Genomic DNA, 25,186 nt, shown 5'->3' with positions numbered 1-25,186 from the left:
AATGAGGAATCAATGATGACTTCTAGGGTTTTAGCTTGAACAAAAACAGGAGTGATTGGTGGTGATGGTGGTGCTATTTAAGGAGAAAGAGAAAGAGAGAGAGAGAGAAAGAAAAAGAAAGAAAGAGAGAGAGAGAAAGAAAGGAAGGAAGGAAGGAAGCAAGGAAAGAAGGAAGGAAGGAAGGAAAGAAAGAAGGGAGGAAAGGAAGGAAAGAAGGAAGGAAAAGAGAAAGAGAGAGGAAGACAAAGAGAGAGAGATGAAGGAAGAAAGGAAGGAAGGAAGGAAGGAAGGAAGGAAGGAAGGAAGGATTTTTCAAAAGGGGCATGAAATCTGAGGACATTTAATCCTTGGGTCAGCAGAGGACAGACCACCATTGGAAAGGGGAAAGATTGTTCCAAAGTCTGATGTTCTTAAGTTGAAAATAAATCATCTCTGCTTTTCTCTGTAGTTTCCAGTTAATTTGCAATCCCTTGTTCATTCTGTACAAGCCATTGCCATTCTTGGTAGTATTCTTGGCTTCAGCTCCAAAGACAAATTCAGGGATAAAGAGAATTATAATCCCCAAGTCTGTGTTCAGAGAGTAGATACTAGTGCTGGAAGACTTTTATATATTTCATTTAAGCTATTTCAAGAATTGGAGTAAAGTGGATATTAACCAGTTAATATAATATCCTAAATGCCAATGATCTGCACATAAATAGATGTATTGATGTAAAAAAAAAAAAAAAGTACGGTTGTAGAGGATAGAGACCTTGGGAGGAAATTTGCAGAAATATAATCACAGGAGTTGACTAAGGGATTTAGAGGCAGAAAGGAAGATGCACACATACCCAGAAAAGAATGCCAGCTGATCATCATGAAGGACTTCATGGCTATGAGATCTTTTCTCTTCTTCCCGGGATGCCATAAGGGCAGCTTTCTTCCTCAAAGACAGCTCAAATTGCTTTAGGAGTCAAAGAGTGACTGCCTTAGCAGTGATGTGATCACATAACGGGTGGAATATTGGGGAAATAATTAGGAAAAACAAGGTAATTTGGAGAGATTCTCCCACCCAGGTACTGACTGAGAGAAGCATGCAGAGACCATTCGCATAAATCCTAAAGCTGAAGTCCCAAGGGGGCTATGACTAAGCATCCCAGAGATTTGAGCTCTGAGAAACACTGAAGGAACTAGTAGTAATAGGATCCCTCTACTGCTGTTTTTTCTAGTGAGGAACTGGGACCTTGGGGGACTGTTAGGGACACCCACAGAGTCAGACCTGCTTTGTGTCCTAGAACCTGTTACTTCGTGCAAAAGAAAGCATTGGTTATTGATGTGGTGCAATGATGTCGTTGTCAAATTCTCTGCATCAAAGAGGAAGAGATTTCCTCCTGAAGAAGACTCAGAAAACATGACTGATGATTGCCTTAGCTGGCTTGCATAGCTGGTTATGCCACCAGGTGGACTTGGGGAAGTGATGCAAAATGAAAGGCAGAAATCAAACAGAAAGAGGCAAGGTTAGAGGATTTGAAACATCTGTCGTCCATCGCCATCTTGGACCCTGATTCTGACAGTGGTCTTGGATTTCTATGTCTTTGTTTCCCTGCTTAGTAAATGGCAATGACAGCTAGGCCATAGACTATGTATTTGTTGTAAAACCCCACAATATCATGTAATGTGCCTTAAAATATTGCCTGGAAGTGGCAAATTATTTCAAGATAGAGGTATTGAGATATAAATATAGATGTAGATACAGATACAGATATAGACACACACATCCCAGTGCAGCTGTGCTTATTATACAGAACCCTACTGATGATAACCCCAAGTAACACTGGACTCCTTCCTTTTGAAACACATAGAAGTTGTTCCTGGCTCCAGGCTTTTGTACCTGCTGATCCCAATACCTGGAATGTACCTCTTCCCAATGTTTGCATGTCTTGTTCTTTTACTTCACTCAAATCTCTGCTTAGATATCACCTACTCAGAAAAGACTTGACTGACCTACCTGTGTATCTAAAATAGAACTGCCCCTCTGTTCTTTCCAGCCCCTTACTCTATTATTTTGGCACAGTATTTATCACCATCTGAAATTATTGTGCATAGGTATTTGTTTATTTACGTATGACCTTTGTCTCCCACTAAAATGAGAGCTCCATGAGGGCATGGAGCTTATTCACATCCATGACACATGTGCCTACGACAATGTCTCACACCCAGGAGGTAGCACAATATATTTTGCTGAATAAGTGAATGTTATCAAAACAAGCAAATGAGTATCAACTCTGTGGTTAAGGAAAAAGAAACTTATACATTTTGCAATAAGGGTTTAAGAAGTCTAAAAATATTATAATAGCTTCTCTTATTATCTATTGTAATGCAAATAGTCCATTGAGAGAGAAGGAGTTTGGCAAGACGGAAGTTTAGCTTCTCCCAACATGAGTTAGTGCACGGCACTCTGGCCCTGACTTAAGGCTGTGGAGCTGTAGTGGTAGGGGTGGGAGTGAGCTCCTACAGGAGGCAGTGGCAATGCTGGGGGCTGGTTTGGGGATAGTTAGACCTCTTTTTACTAAGCTCTGCTGGCCCCCTTGGGCTCCCTGGCCATCGTGCTAAGCATACATATGGCCATGCCAAGGCAGCTTCACGGTGAGCCACTCCTGCTTCCAACCAACAGTCCCGACCACAATGGGGCAGGACTGTATAAATACAAATGTGTTGAAATGGACCAAAATAAAGATATGTGCAAGGAAGCAAGAGTAGTGATTTATCACATGTGGATTGGTTGCTACCACTGAAGTCACACTTTATGTCAACTAACTTACTGAACCTCACAGATAGGATGCAATAAGTATCATCGTCCCAGATTCTATGAATAAAAAACCTGTGTCTTACTGTGGTGATTCCTCAAGGATCTAGAACTAGAAATACCATTTGACCCAGCCATCCCATTACTGGGTATATACCCAAAGGATTTTAAATCATGCCTGTATAAAGACACATGCACACGTATGTTTATTGCAGCACTATTCAGAATAGCAAAGACTTGGAACCAACCCAAATGTCCATCAATGATAGACTGGATTAAGAAAATGTGGCACATATACACCATGGAATAGTATGCAGCCATAAAAAAGGATGAATTCATGTCCTTTGTAGGGACATGGATGCAGCTGGAAACCATCATTCTCAGCAAACTATCAGAAAACCAAACACCGCATGTTCTCGCTCACAGGTAGGAATTGAACAATGAGATCACTTGGACACAGGAAGGGGAACATCACACACCGGGGTCTGTTGTGGGATTGGGGGGAAGGGGGAGGGATAGCATTAGGAAATATACCTAATGTAAATGACTAGTTAATGGATGCAGCACACCAACATGGCACATGTATACGTATGTAACAAACCTACATGTTGTGCACATGTACCCTAGAACTTAAAGTATAATAAACAAAATAAAATAAAATCTCAAGAAATCTTAATGCTTTTTATCACATTAAAAAAAACAAAAAACAAAACTGTGTCTTAAAGGGAGGTGATGTCTTGCCCACAGTCACACGGAAAGTCGTTGTAAGCACAAGAAGCCCCGGTCTTCACTGTAGTTCACTGCATCATACAACTCCAGGAGGAGGGGGAGCATGCACCCGGGCCGCAGCGTGAATGGTGCCCCTCAGGGTCCTGCAGTGGAGCAGGACTGTACCAAATCCTGCAGCAAGGACTTCACTGTTACTCTAATGCTATTGCCTGAATGTTTCCTTTTGCTGAAGTCCCAGCCGCAAGGCTGTTCTCCAAGGAAAATATCACCTCTTCGGAACGTTTAGCCTATTGGGGCAGTTTATAGGCTTGATTTAGGCTTATAGGTTTCATCCCTTTTTGAATGCAATGAACAGACTCTAAGACAAGTGATTTATTTATTTACATTCAGCTAGTTGGCAAGTGGCTGATCTAGAATAGGAAACCAGGTCTGTGGACTCCAAAGCTCATTCACTTCTGCTTCCAGGCTTCTCCAACAGAAGTCTGGCTGGGTAGCCTTTGGACCCAAGATCGTGTGTCTGGACCATAGACTCATGAAACCGCAAAATAAGCTTACTTTTCATAATGCATTAGGAAGTCTAATGCAATCATTGTATCCGATGTTAAAGATGAAATGTAAGACTTTAAATAAATTCCAGACTTGCCATAAACACCTGGGCTAGTGCTCCAGGTATGGTCCCAGTTAATCCCCAGTCCCTCAACTGTTTATCTCTTTCTGCAGTATTGGGGTGCTTTGGTGGAAAGGTTTGAGAAGCACAGGGCTATGCTACAGCAACTCCCCTAACACTGAGCTTCCACTTTTCACCACTGTGCCGAGAAAAGGAGTTGGTCAGAAACTGAGTTCCAATTTCAAAATCGCAAAGCAGCTGCTGCTTGTAGCACGTGCACTTTTTATGGGTATATTTTATCTGTAAGTATATCCAAAGAGGAATAAGGAAAATGAGCTTTAAATGTAGGTCATGTCTTCATCTCAGAGCATGGCACACAAAGTACATGCTCAGTAAGGGAAAGCTAACTTATTATATTATTTCTTAACTCTCACAATCATCATAGTAATCATCATGTCCTTCAAAGCCAAGGTCACAATTGCTATGTGTTACGTATATCACAGAGATAGCAGAAAAGAACCATAATGATGCCAGGTTGGCAGTTAGAACCATAATGATGCCAGGTTAGCATTTAGAACTCTCTAGAGAAAGTAGTTTTCTGCTGTTGTTACACTCACGTGAAGGCAGATATCAGTAACCATAGCAGAATGAACTTCCCCAGCTGAGAGGAAAGAAGACCTTATTCATTTTTAACTGGCTTTCGTGTATTAAGTCCTCATTTCAGGCTAATTGGTGGAATATAAATTCCAGCAGTCTTCAGTATTATTGAAGAAGCTGGGATTGACGGTGGGACAGCCACTGTCTCTACTCACTGGACAGGATGCACGCGGGACAGCAGTCATCACCACAATCACAGATGATGCGGAGAGTGCTGTTTGGAATGCAGAAAAGCCTTTGCTTTTCTGGCTCTGTTGACAAATCACTGCATTCATCCTTTTCTAAAAGCTACCTGGAATATCAGCCTGTCTCAGTAACTTCCGTAGGAAGAGTCTTACATTGGAGTTTTGGTCCTAAACCAGCATAATGCCATCATCATAACATAGACAATGACACACATATTGCTTCTGCTTTCCTGGTTGCCTTTTCTCAGCACCTTGGTAGTCTCCGTGGCTTTTCACCATCAAAGGGTGCAATGCTTTTGTCTCAAATGCTAAAAGTTAGATGGTATCTTGGGTTCAACATATAATGCTCAGGAGGCCATGAAAAGCTTGGTAACATTGCACATTTTAAAAAGGCAGCTTGATGAAATGTATATTTTTGGAATGTGCAGCTCCCCATTGCTGAGTGATGTGTAAACACAGTAACCTCACACCAGGCAGCGTGGTGTATTAGTACTTTCTAAGGGTTTCATTCTTCCATGGATCCACTTAGAAACTCCCTGTGAAGATTAAGAGTTACTGGGGAGTGAGGCTATCACTGGAAGGGGAAGAGCATGTTGTTACTATCTAATGAAGAATCATTGTTTCTAGATCCAAATGTAATTCTAAAACTTCTGTGTGATGAAAGCTTAATGCTATACTGAGAGAAGATTTACTTGCTCCCCATTAGAGCCAAATGTAAAATAAGATGAAATTACAATCGCTTCTAAAACTAGGGGTCTTTGGCTGTTTAGATTATATACAGTACACAAGCAGGAGGCCTTCCCTGTGTCATGGGGAAAATGAAACCCATGTGGGAGGTAACCTCGGGTGACATGGAGTCCAGGAAGCCATTCTGCCCCTGTATACACCTCACCAGGGAGTGTCAGGGCCTCCTCATTCTCCCTTAACCAACTCCCAGGGAACCTGCAAAGGGGTGTGTAGAGGAGAGAGGGAAGAGATTGCTGTAAAGTTTGCACTGGAAATGGACTAGGGCTGCTGTAGAACAATAGCAGGTTTTAGCCATTTGCTAAGCTCTAGAATGATATAGCAATAGGGAAGCCACCAAGAGTTACCTAGGAAGGGAAGGGAGCGGTAGGGTTGGGTCTTCACTTGGGAATGTGAAGATCTGATAAAGGGCTACCGATTTGGATTCTGGACCACAACTGCCCACCTCCTAGTGTTCAGAGCTGTTCTTGCTCCCCTGAAGTATGCCAGAATCAGAAGGGAGGGATGAGCAAGGAGAGTGTTGCAAACTGAATATCCGTTCCCCTCAAAATTTATGCATCAAAGCCCTAGCCCTCAGTATGACTCTGGAGATGGAGACCTCTGAGGAAATATTAAGGTTAAATGAGGTCATGAGAGTGGGTCTTTGAACCCATAAGATTAGTGTTCTCATGGGAAGAGGCATCTGAGAGCTCTCTCTTGCTCTCCCTCGCTCTCTCTTCCTTCCATGTGAGGACACAGCAAGAAAGCAACCACCTACTAGTCAGGAAGAGAACCCTCTCCAGAAAGCAAATTGACTGGAACCTTGACCTTCAACTTCTAGCCTCAAAAACTGTAAGAAAATAAATTTCTGTTGGTCTGTGGAACTTTGTTGTGGCAGCCCAAGCAGACTAAGACAGAGAGCCCTTCCCACCCCTGCAGCTGAGTCCATGTCAGACTAGAGCTAAAATGCAGAGTACTAAGCCTTTGGAGAGATGGTCCTGACCTAGTCTCTCTGCTTCCTAGCTGTGTGCTCTTGAGTCGGTCCCTTGAAATTCCTCATCTCTTAAGTTGGGATAAAAGAACATGCCTGACCTACCCCACAGGATTAGTGGAGAATCTAATACGTAGACTAACTATAACAGCTGAAGTTTGTTGTACATTACTGTGTGCCAGGAGTTGTCCTAAGGGGTTTGTTTTTTATTTTATTTTATTTTATTTTATTTTTTGAGATGAAGTCTCACTCTGTCACCCAGGCTGCAGTGTAGTGGTGTGATCTCGGCCCACTGCATCCTCTGCTTCCCAGGTTCAAGCAATTCTCCTGCCTCAGCTGGGACTACAGGCATGCGCCACCAGGCCCAGCTAATTTTTGTGTTTTTAGTAGAGATGGAGTTTCACCATGTTGGTCAGGATGGTCTCGATCTGTTGACCTCATGACCCTCCCGTCTCTGCCTCCTGTAGTGCTGGGATTACAGGCGTGAGCCACCGTGCCTGGTTTGTTTGTTTATTTTTAAGGAAGGCTCATTGAAGTATAATATACCCATAGTATAGATCACTTTTCAGTACACAGTTCTGTGAGTCTTGGCAAACACAGTCATTTAACTGCCGTCACAACCATGAGGTAGAACATTTCCGTCATCCTCAGGCTTTCCGTGTGCCTGACTAAAGCAAGTCCTCTCCTCCTCTCAGTTCTATAGTTTGTCTTTTTAAAATATCATGTAAAAGGAATCATCTAAGGGTTTTGAGTCTGGCTTCTTCCAAAGAAAGACATTTTTCTAATATCTACTCTTTGCAACAATATTTTGAAGTTGGCACAATTATTATAGAGTGAAGAGCTATGGAAATGTTATAAAAAAGCAAAAAGTGTAGGCAAGCCTGAGGTATAATTATTATCATCATTTCTATTATTATTATTATTTCACAGTAGAAAAAATACAATCAAATTTGAATGTAAATTTTGTGTTGAATTTGCCTTATCTAGAATCCAGGTGTCAGGAGATAGTCATAATAGCTCTGTGACCTCTCCCTTCAAAACAGATGCTAATTTGCCTTATTTGGGGAGAATAGATATTTAAAGACATAAAAAGTATTTGACAAAATATTGTTAACATTACGGTCCAGCACAGCTTCTCTTTGACTAACCCAAAAATATTGGCCTTGAAGTTACTAAGTCATTACCTTTTGTCTGTGACCAGATTGAAAGATGTTATAGGCTACAAATAACAGCAGTTCCAGGAGTGGCGGTAATCAATTTCCAGTACTCAAAAGAGGGAGATGAAGCTGGTTCCAGCACTCCTCCTTACCTGCCCCGAGCTATGTTCATTCAGGAGTGAGAGATGAGGCAGAAAAGCCTGTTTTTATGCACAAAGCATCCCCTGATTGAGGAGTCACGTGCCTGGAAGCCCCCATCACTCTTTGTAATAGGAGAATTCTCTTCTTCCTGGATGTGGTCATTGTCCAGCCACAATGACTCCAGGTTCTTCTCCAAAGGGAAGATTTTGTGGACATTGTTTCTTTTTCTCTGAGATGGAGTCTCACTCTGTCACCCAGGCTGGAGTACAGAGGCGCCATGTTGGCTCACTGCAACCTCCGCCTCCCAGGTTCAAGCGATTCTCCTGCCTCAGCCTCCTCAGTAGCTGGGATTACAGGTGCGTGGCATCACCCGTGGCTAATTTTGTATTTTTAGTAGAGAAGGGGTTTCACCATGTTGGTCAGGCTGGTCTTGAACTCCTGACCTCGTGATCTGCCCGCCTTGGCCTCCCAAAGTGCTGGGATTACAGGCCTTGTTTTTAGCCTCCTATTACAGATACATCATGTAATAAATAAATAAATAAGGTCTAGCTATTCCTTAAAGTTTACAGGTTCATGAATTTTTAAGGAACACATCAGGAAAAACTGCTGAAACAAAGCAATGGAGCGTAGGGTGTGATGAGGAGGTCTAGGAGCCCCTTCAATATTTAATGCAACCGAAAGCCTCTGACAACTAATCATCTCTTAATGGGGCTTGCCCTTTGGCCTACAAGTTTCTAAGGGACTAGAATGTTTGGCTTCCAAATAAGTTATCACTCACTGACTAAATACCACAAGCTGAAAGTGGCCTCCCCGGCATCATTGGTCTTTGCTAGTTGAGTTTAGAAGGTCCCAGATTGGCATTACTCACCTCTAAGTCACTAGCAGCTTCAAAGCCAGAGAGGCATTTGCTTTGGGTCTGTAGAAAGGCTCCTCTCTACCAATGTGCCTCTCAGAAGCACAGAAGGAAGATGACAGAGGGAGAGTGAATTTTGGTGGGGTATGATCCTTTGGGGGAAGTAAGAGACAAATGAGAAAAGACTAAATGTGACACAGGCATTTGTACTAGGTCTGGACAAGTGAGATTTGAGAGGAGGATTCTAGGAATGAACAGGGAGGGGCAGTACGGAGAAGAGTGGACATAGTAGAAGAGAAGGGAAGAAGATGGAGGTGCAAGGAGGATGATAAATGCATTTTCTAAGAAGCCCAACATAGTGGGGAGAGCTAACCTGTCACTTGCTCTCTCGTCTCCCAGTATACCTGGAAAATGAGCAGTGCATTCCTCATTAACTTGTACCAAGGATAACAGACAACTCATAGGAAAGAACCTAGCCTGTCAGCATGAAGAGACGTGGGATAGAGAGCTGTCTTCAATACCATTCGGTTGCCAATTCATATTTACATTTGCTCAGCAAATTCCTTCATTTCCCTAAATTCCAGTCTTCCAATTTCAAAAAACAAATTGTTCGTTAGCCACAAACAACTGAAATTTTTCACAATTTACAACCTAATGACCAGAGTGTGTACTTTGAATTTATTGAGTAAGAAATAAACTTTACAGTCAAACTAATTAGATGCGTCCATTCTGATTTAAATATAAAATCTTTGATTTCTAATGCAAGATATTTACACCAAGGGCCTTTTAGTATTTTCTTTAGGATTCACTGTCTTGAAATACCTTTCAAACAGGTAGATTTAAAGAATGTTCAGGCCTGGGTATTTTAACTAGAATGCAGTTGTTATTTTTCTCTACATATCACTATCAAAATTATGAGGTGTCATAGAAATAAATATTAAGGGCTAAAAGAAGAGTTCTTTTCTTGATATCTTTTAAAAACAGGGTCCATTTTTTTTCTTCAAGTTGATTTATTTTAGGCACTATGGAATTTCTTTTTGGCCTTGTGCCTCAGACATTGTTCTGATTAGCTTTGCTGGTTTAACCAAGTTGCAGTGATTTAGCAGTCCTGATGGTCATCTGGTTTTTAAAATTATTTTTCCATAGTTTAACTTCCTTCTTTAGTCTCTCCTAATTTTCTCCAGCCTCAGAAGAGATGCGATACTAGTAACTATCTTTAGAAAAATACTCCTTCATGTTATACATAATGAAGTCTTCCTAGACTTCATTCCCAGACATAATAATTCCAAGTCTGCAATGTGGACACTCCCCCTGTCTACTGTACAGGTGGCAAACCTAGACATGGGATTTCTTATACGACTTAGAGAGCCTTTATACTCCTTGTGAACCACAGTAGATTTGGCTGCATTTTGAGAAGTTATGAATTTCTTATTTGTAGCATCAAATGGGTGAGACTGTTTCCATCCGTCTAATCTAAGGCTTGGTTCTATCGAGAGTTTACAGAAATGACTGGAGAATGTACGGGAAGGTAGTGAAGACTGATCTCTTTCAAGAAACACATTGAGACAAACAGCAGCACTCACGAGGAACCCACTGAAGACATGGTATGCTTACCAGCCTCTGCCTCATCTCCCACCAGAAAGTACTGAATTGTGTACATCTCTCTTGAGGCATGTGATACATTAGGCAAAGAGAGGAGTTCCTTCTGTATTCCCAGAGCTACACTAACAGTACTAGAACCATCCCTGCACTGCAGCAGGGAGGGAGAGTTTTTTCTTGAAGTGGTGGGACTTGAGCTTGCCTTTAGGAGACCTTTGGGAAGTAGGGAGAAAGGGAAGAAGATCAAACTTTCTTTTTTTTTTTTTTTTTTTTTTTTTTTTGAGACGGAATCTCGCTCTGTCGCCCAGGCTGGAGTGCAGTGGCTGGATCTCAGCTCACTGCAAGCTCCGCCTCCTGGGTTCCCGCCATTCTCCTGCCTCAGCCTCCCGAGTAGCTGGGGCTACAGGCGCCCGCCACCTCGCCCGGCTAGTTTTTTGTATTTTTTAGTAGAGACGGGGTTTCACCGTATTAGCCAGGATGGTCTCGATCTCCTGACCTCGTGATCCGCCCGTCTCGGCCTCCCAAAGTGCTGGGATTACAGGCTTGAGCCACCGCACCCGGCCAAGATCAAACTTTCTAAGAGGCATGAGTAACTTGGCCCTGGATGGGAAGCCACCTAAACTTGCTGGTGAACACAGAGTGTGTATGGAGACTGGAGAAAGCAGAAAAGCAGAGTGGTCCATCCTAATGAATACAGGTTGTCCAATGGGGAGAGGTTTGGTATGTGGCTTTAGGTAAACTACTTAAATTCACTGACTTTTAGGGGCATTACTTGCACTATCCAGGTAAGTCCATGTCTGCTCTAGAGCTTAACCACTGCATTCAAGTGGGATAATTGAATAGAAATTCTTTGTAAATGGTGAAGACTGAGTGTTGATGGATGATTATGGTGGCGCCTAGGTGGTGGGTGGCTCTGGAACCACAGCGTTTTTGTGCTGGAGGTAACCAAGAGCTGCCCTAACTCTTCACATTTTACTATTAAAGACAGAAGCCAGACCTAAGGGTACCTGCTCAGGCTAGTTAATAGCAGCACAAGAACTAGAACTCCAGTCTCTTGGGTTGAGGAAAATAACAATTGCAAAAATAGCAATTGCAAGTCCAAGTCAACTCTCCAGATAACTGGGTTTCTCATCTTGCACCACATCAACCTGGTGAGTTTAGTGAAGACCATGAGACCCCATTCAGCTTAATTACCGGAGAGTCCCGGAGGCCCCACGGCAAATCAGGCTGGGAGCAGGAATTCTGACTCCCAGTGTCATTCCTGGGATCACATTCCATCTCACAAATATTTAAGCAAGGGCATGAGGGCAAGTTGCCAAGTAGTACGATACAAAACAAATGTCTCATTGTGTTTGTTGCTGCGCAGTGTGTTGTTTGTGTGGTCCAAAAACCGTCAAGTGACTATAACTAGAATGTGACAGTAATTTGTAACAACAGTGACTTTTTTTGCAGGGGGAGGGTCTGCTTTTGTGACATGCTTCAAAATTCTGAGAAAGGGTTGCAAAAGAAATGTTCAGAAATGTTCTAAATGGGCTTAGAAAACTTGTGAACCCTGTCTGAACTTTTATTAGATTGTCCCACCACTCACCCATTTGACATCTGAACAAGGAAAGCATTATTTATAACAGCATGCGTGAAATCCCAGAAGGGATTCTTGAAAGAATTAGAGTGAAAAATCTGCCCCAAAGAGACAGCAAGCAGAAAATAAACGATCAGTTGAGAAAACATGTAAATCAAAATGTGACTCTTTTGTTCTCTCTCTCTCTTCTTTAGAGGAAACAAAAGCTGTTTCTTGGCCATTAGCAATGCAGGAGAGAGAACCAGCATCAGATTTTCTATCTTGCATTGCCAGTGACCAAAAAAAAACAAAAAAAGTGGATGCTGCTGTCAAAGGAGCCACTTGGTTATGGTCAAATGAGGAGTTCAGGAGAGTGAGATATAATGATTCTTCTTAACGTCTCCAGAATGGCTGCTTCTCGTGGAGGAATTAAGTGAGTGAAGGTTCCAGAGAAGAAAGCCACACCTCAAAAGCATTTAATACTTTAAGACTTAGAAAGCACTTTCACAAATGCCTGCTCCAGTAAATACCTCCCAACAACATTGGGAGGTATACATTGGTACCTATATGTAATTATTATACCTTGGCCACAGAGACATTTGGCAACTAGTCAAGGTTACCCAAGTAGGAAACAGGTGACTGAGCTATTGGAAACCAGCTATTGTCATCCACTGCATTGCAGCTGTGAATGTCGAGATAGATATGGAAATCCTAAGATCTTGCTGAATTAACACACCCCTAAGTGTATTTTTAGTTGTCTTGTTCGAGACATATATAAATGGTTATCTCTCCCACAAACACACATTCAAATAGTTTAATTTACCAAAGTTAAGTTTGTTCTTTCCTGCCAAACTCCTTATATACTTTAATAAGGCTCAGTCCCTGATAGATCTCCTTAAATTGAAGAGGGTTGCAATTTATAGTACATTTGACACATTTGATCTAAGAACTTCTGGGATTGCCAGCTTTTAACATTTTGAGGGACTGATAGCAGAAAGAACACCACGCTGGGTCATAATATCCCAGTCTCTTGTTACTCCCACACACTAACTACATACTGATGATACATCTGGATTCTAATTTCAATATTTTCATAAAAGAAATAACTATGTCTTTTTCACTAAGAACTAGGCCCTCTCACTCCATGTAACTCTGGGATGAAACCCTCAGAGCCATGCATTTGTCCACTCTTTTAAGCCTTTTATCTTTAAAATTTTCTGTAAAATTCAAGGTTTCACACTTCTAAATAGCTCTTGCAGGAAGGCTCTTTGCAAGAAGTAATTCATTCCTTCCCACAAAAGAACGCCACTCTTAGTAAGTTCTACACTTCTTTCTAAGAGATTAGCAGGCACTTCCCTTTCCTGGATGTTAAAACAAAACAACACAACTCAGACAGCATAACAAGACCAGGTTCCAGTCTGTATTGTGAGAGTCCCACTTCTCTAAGCCACTTTGACCACTGGGGTCCTATTTTATCTAAAGAGAAAGAACAGCAACACCAAAATGCACAGTGGAGCTGGTTGTACCACAGCAGTATCCTGAGATGAACAATGATGATATGAGCTCTTCTTTATGAGGTAGGAAGAGGTGAAAATGAGAGCGGTAAGGTTAAAAATAAGATGTATAGCAAAAGGGATTGTTTTTCTCTTTGATTTCATCTTACCCATTTTTTTTTGTTTGTTTTGCATGTTAGGTAAGCAGAATAAGGCCATGTTTGTATCTTAAGAGGACCCCAGAAAATGCTTGCTGTGTGGATGAAAATGGTCTGTTAAAATGTGTAGACCTCTGTCCCATCTGCACCACTTGCTGGAATTGTCACCCCAGGCAAGGTCCCATAATTGCCAGGAGCAATTTCATCGTCTGTAGGCTAGAGGAGCCACTGGGAGTCCTGAGTTCTTTATGGTTTGCTTACGTAATTAAATGGCACCGGACGTGTGTAGATGTTTTCTAAACTACGTGGTACATTCCAATTATGGTTTCAGAGAATGGCAAGGAGACTAGAGATGCTTTATTCTAGGGGTTAACAATCTTTGAAAATGTGTGTGCCAAAGTGCCCAGCACATAAACAGAAGGGTCATTTGCCTAGCTCTGCGAGGTGGCAGCAGCATCCCTGAATGGTCCAAAGCAGTGCTCTCCTCGCCACTGCCATGTGGGCTGCCCAGACCTGGTGGGATCATTCTCCCCTCATACTGCAAGTCCTCCCAAGCATCTGGAAACGTCAGGTCCTCTGGGTATAGCAGCAGATTCCCTCTCCCAAAGTCCTAGGTACCCAGGGGTCACAGAGTTATGAACAGGGCACATATTCACCAAACCAGAAATGTGCTGAGATAGCTGTGCCCATGTTTACCACCCACATCCTTTCTGGTTGGTCAGTCTGTGCCACACTGATTGCAGTTTGAGTATCGACCCTGAGGGTGACTGTTGCCACCACCTTCAGACAGGAGGTAAGACCGTAAGAGAAGTCTCTGTCCATTAAACACTGATGACCTGTCACTGCTGAAGGAAGAGGGAGGAAATCTAACACCCATGAAAACCAACTTAGCCTTTATGAGCTTTTTGTTTATTAAAAGCTGAATAGTAAAGATGGTAACCTGAGCCAGTAGTTTTTGTCCCTATTTGTCAAATTTGGACGCATCGTACAGAGAAGAATGAAATAAAATACCCTCCTCCTTTTGTACTCTTGGCTTTCTTTGGTGCTAAGAACATCACTGGGAATCACCAAGCATGTTAGACATCTGTGACACTTCAGCCTCTTGGGTTCTAGGGTAGGGGAATATTTTTCAGGTACTGTTAGTTTTATTTTCTTCCTTTAATAAATACTAACTGGATACTGAGAAGTAGAATTGGGCAGAAACTCTATGCACCATTACTCTATAAACTCAGGACCCAGAGTTGTTACAGAGGTCCAACTTTTTGCTGTAGGATAAGCCCACCTGCTCTCAGGTGTCAGGCACACTGTGTAGCCTGGTGATGCTGAGGGGTTACCAGGATGGAAAGCGGAACTTACCAGCCACAGGACTGCTGTGCAGAAATCTGTTCATGGGTTTGAAATCAGGCATCCCTGACAAACCCGGAAATGAGCTTCTTAATTTTCCTCCATGAAGTAGAAAGTCATATACAATTTTACTTTGTCAAAGAAAGTTTTCTTTGCCTGTACTAATGCAATTGCTATCTGATGCCCGAGTCTCAGTGTTTTCATTAAAGTGGGCATTTAAAAAATGTATTTATCTATTGTGGTAAATAATCTAAGGAGCAGTGCCCTGTAATAGAGGAAAGTCCTGAGCTTAGAATCCAAAGACCTGAGTTTTTGTGTCTGTAAGCAATCTGAATTGCATTGCCTTATCTGTAGAAGGAGAATAATAATGGCTGACCTGCCTATCGCTGAGTAATGGTGGAGGGGTTTGAGTCAGCATCATGTACACATAAGACCTGAAGGCAGAAGGAGGCTCTAGACTTGCCAAGGAAGTAGAGTCACTGGTTGGTCACTTTGGATGCAGAGCCCCTCTTCGTTCTCCTGGTCAAAGTGATCTTGTTAATTAGAAGATTGAGTCATCCTCCTAGCAGAAAGTGCATGTATGTGTGTGTAGTTTTATTTATCCAAGGTGATCATCTACCTAATCGTCATCCCTGCTCCTATCTGGTTTTGAGAGAAAGAATTGCAAATAATATATTTTTAAATGATTTGGATCACTCTTTGCCCTCTGTCTCTGTTGCTTGAGACTATGAAGAAATCACATATCCCTTATGTATTGATAAACAATTAAAACTATAAAGTGCATATAAGGAAAGCAAACAGTGTCCCCCCGCATCTCCCTTCCACACCTGGTTTTGGAGTGACTGATGCCTCCCTGTTGATCCCTTTCTCTCCAGGTCGGTGGCCACACGATGCTGCCCATTCGTTGGATGCCTCCAGAGAGCATCATGTATAGGAAATTCACGACAGAAAGTGACGTCTGGAGCCTGGGGGTCGTGTTGTGGGAGATCTTCACCTACGGCAAACAGCCCTGGTACCAGCTGTCAAACAACGAGGTGTGCAATGGGTCTGGCCAAAGCCCTCCAGAGGGCTGAGATCCCAGAGGCTTCCACCAGCTGGGGCCTTGTTTTGGGTTGGAAGACCATGTCAGGACATTATCTTATGGGGTTGTGTTGGCAGCAGCACTTCCCAAGTAGCCTGCTATGTTTCTAAATTTCATGGTCAAAGTATAGTCACTCTGAGAAAGCAAAGCACAGCGCTCGCTGATGTCCTTGCTCCTCTGGTGGTGGGACTGAGGAGTCACTTTATGCAGCTCATCTGATAAATTAATAGCAGACGTAGCATTCCAGAACCCACACAGTCCAGCGAATTCTTTAGTATTGTTCCAGCGAAGTTTCAAGGTCCTTTCCCTTTTGAATATTTCACCAGAACTTTAACTTCTAGTGAAAAACTCAAGCGTTTTGTTTTTTTTTATTCTTACTCTTGCAAATATGTTTATATTTGAGGCACAGCTTCTTGGTCAGGCACCCCACATCTTTTTCAAATCCATGTCTGTCTTTTTAATCCAGTTCCGTTATCTAATAGCCTGCAAGGTTTCCTGTCAGTCAGTGCCTTAACATATAAGTGACTCATGTTCCATCTCAGACCAATAAAAACCACAGCATGCTCCAGTGTGAGGTTTGGGAGCATTCCATATAAATTATTTTTCCACCGGTTTTGTGAAATCAGAGTGCCTTGGAAAAATGGATATAAGCCAATCAAATTAAACACAATATAAACTAACCTATAATAATTGTTCTCTTCCTTCTGAGAAAACGAAACCAAGAGTGGGCTTCTTTTGTAAAAGCCCCTCTTCTGCTGTTTCTTGCGCTAACATTTCTTTGATGTGCATTGCTTTTCCTCCTGTCTCATCCTATCTTTGATCTCTGTCCAGGTGATAGAGTGTATCACTCAGGGCCGAGTCCTGCAGCGACCCCGCACGTGCCCCCAGGAGGTGTATGAGCTGATGCTGGGGTGCTGGCAGCGAGAGCCCCACATGAGGAAGAACATCAAGGGCATCCATACCCTCCTTCAGAACTTGGCCAAGGCATCTCCGGTCTACCTGGACATTCTAGGCTAGGGCCCTTTTCCCCAGACCGATCCTTCCCAACGTACTCCTCAGACAGGCTGAGAGGATGAACATCTTTTAACTGCCGCTGGAGGCCACCAAGCTGCTCTCCTTCACTCTGACAGTATTAACATCAAAGACTCCGAGAAGCTCTCGAGGGAAGCAGTGTGTACTTCTTCATCCGTAGACACAGTATTGACTTCTTTTTGGCATTATCTCTTTCTCTCTTTCCATCTCCCTTGGTTCGTTCCTTTTTCTTTTTTTAATTTTCTTTTCCTTTTTTTTTTTTTTTTTTTGGTCTTCCTTGCTTCACGATTCTTACCCTTTCTTTTTAATCAATCTGGCTTCTGCATTACTATTAACTCTGCATAGACAAAGGCCTTAACAAACGTAATTTGTTATATCAGCAGACACTCCAGTTTGCCCACCACAACTAACAATGCCTTGTTGTATTCCTGCCTTTGATGTGGATGAAAAAAAGGGAAAACAAATATTTGACTTAAACTTTGTCACTTCTGCTGTACAGACATCGAGAGTTTCTATGGATTCACTTCTATTTATTTATTATTATTACTGTTCTTATTGTTTTTGGATGGCTTAAGCCTGTGTATAAAAGAGAAAACTTGTGTTCAATCTGTGAAGCCTTTATCTATGGGAGATTAAAACCAGAGAGAAAGAAGATTTATTATGAACCGCATTATGGGAGGAACAAAGACAACCATTGGGATCAGCTGGCGTCAGTCCCTACTTAGGAAATTCTCAGCGACTGTTAGCTGGGAAGAATATATTCGGCACCTTCCCCTGAGGACCTTTCTGAGGAGTCAAAAGACTATTGGCCTCTGTGCCATGGATGATTCTTTTCCCATCACCAGAAATGGCGGCGTGCAGTAGAGAGCAAAGATGGCTTCCGTGAGACACAAGATGGTGCATAGTGTGCTCGGACACAGTTTTGTCTTCATAGGTTGTGATGATAGCACTGGTTTGTTTCTCAAGTGCTACCCACAGAACCTTTGTCAACTTCAATTGAAAAGAGGTGGATTCATGTCCAGAGATCATTTCGGGGTCAGGTGGGAAAGCCAAGAACTTGGAAAAGATAAGACAAGCTATAAATTCGGAGGCAAGTTTCTCTTACGTTGAACTTTTCAGATCTCACTTCCCTCCGACCCCTAACTTCCATGCCCACCCGTCCTTTTAACTGTGCAAGCAAAATTGTGCATGGTCTTCGTTGATTAATACCTTGTGTGCAGACACTACCGCTCCAGACATCGTTCCCCTGATAGGTAGAGCAGATCCATAAAAAGGTATGACTTATACAATTAGGGGAAGCTAATGGAGTGTATTAGCTGAGTATTAATGTCTCTGGGTTGTACGGTGGTGATGGGTTTTAATGAATATGGACCCCGAAGCCTGGAAATCCTCATCCATGTGGAACCCCCAGGACTGTGGGAAGGGCAGAATCAATCCCTAAGGGAAAGGAAACCTCACCCTGAGGGCATCACATGCACTCACGTTCAGTGTACACAGGTCAAGTCCCCTGCTCTGGGCTCTGGTTGGGAGAGTGGTTTCATTCCAAGTGTTCTCCATTGTCAGTATGCTGTCTTTGTTTCCTTCACTCCATTCAAAAAGTCAAAATACAAAATTTGGCACAGCATGCCAACGGGAGGCTGTGCCCAGACCAAGCACTGGAAATGTGCTTCTGGGCATAGTCACTGGTTTTGCAAAAAGAGGGCGCAAATTTAAATAGAAATTTACAGCTATTTGAATGGTCAGATATACCAAGAAAGAAAAATATTTCTGCTCCTCAAGAAAACTTGCTACCCTCTGTGAGGGGAATTTTGCTAAACTTGACATCTTTATAACATGAGCCAGATTGAAAGGGAGTGATTTTCATTCATCTTAGGTGATGTTATTTCTTATTTGTTTCTGAAGGTGCGATAGCTCTGTTTTAGGTTTTGCTTGTGCCCGTTAATTACTGAAACACCTTGTTTTTCATTAAAGGCTTGGAAAGTCAATTCTCAAAAATTCAAAAGTGTAAATTAACAGAGAACAAAAGGAAATCCAGTAGCATCTGCAGTCAAGTGAGGGCGATGGTCTTATGTCCGTTCAGATTATATGCTGACCTAGGAGAGATAAGAGTTGGGTTGTTTGTTCTCTTTGTTGGTGATTAAAAAAAAAACCCTTCAGAATACATATAATAACATAATGAAAGCCATATCTCCATGATATATACGTGCATGTATGTATCATATTAAGGACCCATGGTACTGTTAAAACACTGTAGATCTCTGTGACGTAGTAAGGAAGGGGCAGATTTGTACAAAAACTTTTCTAGATTCCATCAGCGATGACCTGAAAACCAACACAGGTTTGTCATTCTGCATGTCTGGCCAGCTGCTCTCGGGGGAGAAACTACAAGTATTTATTTTATTTTAAGAGAGCAAAGTAGGTAATAATTTAAGGGATCAAATTCAAGGAGGGCTGTGCAGTCTTAGAGCAAAGATTTGTTTAAGGCCAATGAGACTTTGGGAGCATCCCATTCCAGTTTTGTCTTTTTTTTTCTCTGAAAGAAAAAAGCAAAAAATAAAATAAAATTCCACTTATACCTTCTGACAAGTCCCTAAAGGTCTTGAAATAAAAGGTTCTATGCAAGTGCAAAGTTTTATAGTTATTTATATTGCTGATTATTACTATTACTATCTCTGTTGTCTTAAGAGTATGTGCTGATTTCAGAGACACCTCTAATTGAAAGAATATCAGATTGCTTTTAAAGTAGCTGAATGAGCCACAGAATATCTGAAATTCATTGCTGTTCCTCCACCACCCCCTTTCTCATGGTCTGATTTTTAGAAGAGTAGCATCCTTGTTCTAAAATGTCATGATCACCAAATATGGCCTTCCATCAAATTTGTGAAAACTACAATATAACAGTGACAAACCTAATTCTCTAGCCCAAACCTGGTCTGACAATCATTTCCATTTAGAAGTCATTGAATAGTTTTCCAAACACTTTCCATGTGTGTTAGCAAATTATTCCTATTTTGTGTAAATGAGGACATTGAGACTCAGAGACCCTCAGAAGCATGCTAGAGGTCTCCAGCCTAGCTTCCGGCGCCACTGGGACTGAATCCAAGTACTCTCACTCTGAACTTCATGGTTCTGTCCACTAGAGACTCTAATATACAAACAAGCAGTTCAGGAAAGAAAGCATGCTAACACATTCATGAAGCAGTATATGAAGTTAGAAGAACACAAGGAAATACAGGAGATGACAAGCAACTGAGATATTGTGATATGTAATCATGCTCTTATCTTCAGCTAAATTCAGCTAAATCCTTGTACACTGAACCAATGTCATAATCAGGCTTATTTAGAAAACACTTTGAACTATGCTATAAAAGATTATATCAGAATTCATATTATACATGTGTTCACATCAGCACTACCTGTGATATTTTCATGTATTTATATGTGTTATAAATACTTGATTTATACATATACAAATGCACATACATAGTGTGTTTGTGTGTTTATGTATAAATTTATAGGCACACAATAATAGAGATAATTATAAGTAGGGTGAGGTATGAATAATTTGCTTAAAATATGCTAAATAACCAAAACTGTTTAACGTCATGTTGCTGTTAGTGCTTCCATTCTCCATGTGGGTAGGACTACATCACACTTTTCAACTCTGTGCAGTACTGCATGGGTGGAAGACATATTTAAGATAATGTGCTTCCCAAAACAACTGAATAAAAGCCATCCCACTACACTGAGTGCTTTCTCTGGCTCCTTGCAAAGGAAGATACTTTTTGTAAAGGTCCAGGAAAGGAACATTGCTTTCTTTTTGTCTTTCAGCACATTTGTATTATACTCACCTTGTCTTTGTCCCACTGTGACCCCTTGACACTTGAGTTCAGAGTTCAAGCATTCCAAATATAAATTGGAATGTTGGCAGCCCAGTGTCTCGAAGGCCAATGATGAGCTGTCCAAGACCCCACAGTGAGATGAGCAACTCTTAGGAATTCCCACATCCGAGAGTGAATACACCAACTAACAGTATAGAATGCTGTCCTTTCCAAAGCGTCCTGACTGCAGGATTACCTGGTCAAGAATGGACTTTCTTTGAATCTTTCTTTTTGCAAATTGGACAGCCTGTAATACCAATACCATTGTTGTATCTAACTAAATAAATGACTGCATATACACACATACCCTCAATTTTCTTGCTTCTCCGTTTTCTTTTTCCTCCCCTGTTTCAGGACTTTTATTCTCAATGTTGACCTTTGGTTTGGCCATATATCACTGTTACAGGAAATCTCATGAGAGGAATGGCTAGGGACCCAACTCTCCAAATGTCTGAGTTAGCAGTTACAGCTGACTTTTTATGATGCATAATTGGAATGTGGAGCCTCTGAGGTTGTGATAGCTTGTACATGAATTTCAAACGTTATTCTAAAGAATGAGGGGTGGGAGGGATTTACAGTTAGAAACGACAGTGCAGGAAGGGGTATTTTCTTGTTGTCAGGGCTGGAATGAATCACTGCTGCTCAAGTCAAAGGTTCTTGAATATGCTTAGTTTTTGCATTTCCCCCCCTTCTTTTCCTTTGACCTTTATTTATTTAATTATGTATTTATTTATTTATATACTTTTGCTCCATTCATCACAAACACAAAGCAAAGCAAAAAAAAAATACATATATATATATATCTGTATATGTGTTGTAGGCAAAACACTGTGAATTTCACAACCACCACCAAGCAACTATATTGCCATCTTGACATACGTCTCAGGAGACGAAATGCGAAAAGATGGGGATGTCATTTTTTTAGTCTATGCGTTCGAGGCCAGGTCCATGTTTATTTATTTCTTTAGTCTATGCATTAATGAAAATGATCCTGAGTGGAGGTTAGTTGAACGTTCAATGTACTGGAGCAAGCATCATAAAAGCTGCTAGTAGCCGTGCGTTTGAACAGGAAAAAAAAAATTAGGGAAAATGAAATGTAAAGGCCTGTATCTTGCAGCTTGTATATCTTACTATTGCTTTAAAAATGTATAAAACAGCTGGAAATGTTTTAAATACAAGGTCTTTGAATTAAATGTGGATTTTAAATATGTAATCCCTTGACAAATGACCAAATTATGGTGAACTATAGCTCCCTGTGTTCTTCGATCAATGCCTATTAACTTACAAATCTACCTGGAGATGTGGACATTCTGCATTTGCTTCTGTATCTGAAGAGATGTTTGTATATATCCAGGCCATACACATACACATTTCCATATCTCTCTGCAGATATATTTCCCCTTCAATTGTGACCTGGTATTTGCAACTCTCCTTTTCATTTGGTTTCTCTTCCTTTTAATGTGATGTCTCTGTGCTAATACCAGTTCTTGTTTTGCAATCTGTTTTGAAGTCCATTGCTTTACTAAGACCCACTGCATCTTGGCTGATTTCAAAGTGACACCTGAATACAGTGTTTAAAAAAAAAAGTTTTGTTTGTAAATCATGTGACCAGCTTCTCTCAACCTGACATGGAAAGTCTCTTGTACTACAGTGTATTTAATAAAAATGATGTCTTACAATAAATAACATACTCTGAAAGAGAGACTAACAATGACATGATGATTACTTTTTAAAAATGTATAGAATTTCCCTAAGCATGGTGTTCTCTTTATTCTATATGTATATATGTCTGTTTTTGGTTTTGATTTTGTTTAAAGACAGGGTCTTGTAATGTTGCCCAGGCTGGAGTGCATTGGCTATTCACAAGCATGAGCATAGCTCACTGCAGTCTCAAACCCCTGGGCTCAAGCCATCCTCCCGCCTTAGCCTTCTGACTACCTGGGACTAACAGGTGCATACCACTGCACCCAGCTATATGTATGTATTTTTAGGTAGGGTCACTGCAGATGCCTGTAGTGCTCAGTTGAAGGTAGTAAGAGGAAGAGATTAGTCATAGACATAAGTTTCCTGTCAGATCTATCCATAATTCTGATATTTTCAACTTACACCTTGGATAAGTAGAACATCACTGTCAATCGCTTTACTTTCTGCAACAACATAAATGCCCTATCTGTACTGTCCAATATGGCAGCCTCTACCCACATATGGCTAGTGAACACTTGAAACATGGCCAGTGTGACCAAAGAACTGAATTTGAATTTTTATTTAATTTCAATTAGCTTATATTTAAATAGCCACATATGGCTGGTGGCTTCCATGTTGGACAGCACAGAGCAAGAAGACACGATCACCAGGGTTTTGAAAAGATTAAACCTTAGAAACAGCCCAAGAGATTTGTGTATTGTGGCACCTTAAGGTTGGGGCCGCTTCGAGGATCTGAATGACTCAGGAGTAGAAATGACTGAATTAAAAGTGCCACACTCTCTTGGCCTCTCTATGCACCAGTGTTTCTGAAATCATAGTGGTGGTGGAGGACAAAATTAGGGTGGCTTGGCAGGGGTTCTATAGGCTGTCTCTTCCTTGCCATCAGAATGTTCTGCTCACATTCTTGTTCTCAGTATTTCACAGTCAGGCTTCCCAGGGTCTGGCCTCCTCTTCTCAACCCTCTGAGAGGCACACCAGCATCTGACAACATTCCTGCCATAGGCTTGGCAATAGATGCTCCAAAACGCAGAACCCTCAGAAACATTGCCTCCTGAATACCTCCTCTCAGTGATGCAGATATGTTTTTCTTGAGTTAAAAAAAAAAAAAAAAACGATCAGATGAAAACTCAGCAGAGACTTGGAAAATGCAATGCCATAAAAGGGGCAAAGCAACTTGTCCAAAAATCCAAATAAGGTTATATGTCCCTGTGAAATCCTAGTATACACCCCCTCAAAGAAACTGCGGATTGAAGGAGGAAGTGTAACGCCTAATGCCCTGGCCAGCCACCACCCAGTTTGGACTATTAAAGATCCTGACTTTTACCAGACTACATTCATATATTCCTATTATTGGTACAATTATAATGGTATCCATTTAAATTCCAAACCTGAAGTCATGTCCCAGAGCCCTCTCTTGCTTCCTTGTGTATCCCATCTGGCCTTCCCTCTTCAAATACTCCTTCCATGCATGCATGGAAGGTGCCTATTTTCTTGGATGAGAAAAAATGCTTCTGAAGTGTTATTATTAATAACATCATTAGAACAGACATACTTACTTTTAGAATAAATCAACCAACAAAACGAATCCTTCCTCTGTGCCAGGGTGTTATACATATGTATTAGTATCTGGTGGCTGCTGTAATAAATTGCCACAGACTAGGTTAAGACAACAGAAGTTTAATTTCTTACAGTTCTGGAGGCCAGAAATCTGAAAGTAAGAGGTTGTCAGAGCTGCACTCTCTTGGAAGGCTCTATGGGAGAATATTTTCCTTACTTGCCCCAGCCATTGGTGGCTCAGATGTTCCTTGCTGGTGGTTACATCACTCCAGTCTCTGCTTCCTTGATCAGATTACCTCAAATTACCTTCTCCTCTTCATGTGTCTTCTCCTCTGGGTATCTGCTTTTTTCTTTTCTTTTCTTTTTTTAGATGGCGTCTCGCTGTGTTGCCAGGCTGGAGTGCAATGGCGTGATCTTGGCTCACTGCAACCTCTGCCTACCAGGTTCAAGCAATTATCCTGCCTCAGCCTCCTGAGTAGCTGGGACTACAGGTGCACACCACCACACCCAGCTAATTTTTGTATTTTTAGTGGAGATAGGGTTTCACCATGTTGGCCAGGATGGTCTCAATCTCCTGACCTCATGACTCACCTGCCCTGGCCTCCCAAAGTGCTGGGATTACAGGCATGGTGGGTATCTGTTTTGTAAGGATACATGGGATTGCCTTTAGGGCTCACCCAGAAAATCCAGATAAGTGCCTTCTCTCAAGATCCTTAACTTCGTCACAACTTTTGTCATATAAGGTAATATTCACAGGTTCTAGAGATTAGGAGGTGGGTATATCTTTTTTGGAGGGGACATTACTCAACCCACTACAGAATCTTAACTCATCCAACCCTTACACCTATCCCAGGAGGCAGGTACTATTATTATTCCCAGTTTACAGATGAGAAAACTGAGTCACTAAGAGTTAAGAAACCTGCCAAAAGCTGTCAAAAGAAATTGACCAAT

At 41.6% G+C, this 25,186-nt stretch overlaps 1 protein-coding gene across 3 annotated transcripts in view; it reads left to right on the top strand.

The window, feature by feature from the left end:
• Positions 1-22,674, top strand: part of NTRK2 (neurotrophic receptor tyrosine kinase 2) — a 368,100-nt gene extending 345,426 nt beyond the window's left edge. For all 3 annotated transcript variants that reach the window (XM_033236933.1, XM_033236932.1, XM_033236934.1), the window contains 2 exons: positions 15,856-16,014; positions 16,893-22,674. In XM_033236933.1, coding sequence (XP_033092824.1) covers positions 15,856-16,014; positions 16,893-17,078 — 345 coding nt within the window. In that variant the 3' untranslated portion in view covers positions 17,079-22,674. The remainder of the gene's footprint in view (positions 1-15,855; positions 16,015-16,892) is intronic.
• Positions 22,675-25,186: the final 2,512 nt, after the last annotated feature.

The sequence above is a fragment of the Trachypithecus francoisi genome, unplaced genomic scaffold, assembly GCF_009764315.1.
Source record: "Trachypithecus francoisi isolate TF-2019V2 unplaced genomic scaffold, Tfra_2.0 Lachesis_group16, whole genome shotgun sequence".
Classification (NCBI taxonomy): domain Eukaryota; kingdom Metazoa; phylum Chordata; class Mammalia; order Primates; family Cercopithecidae; genus Trachypithecus; species Trachypithecus francoisi.
Note: the sequence above shows the minus strand (reverse complement) of the source record. Positions and strands in the feature narration are given on the sequence as shown.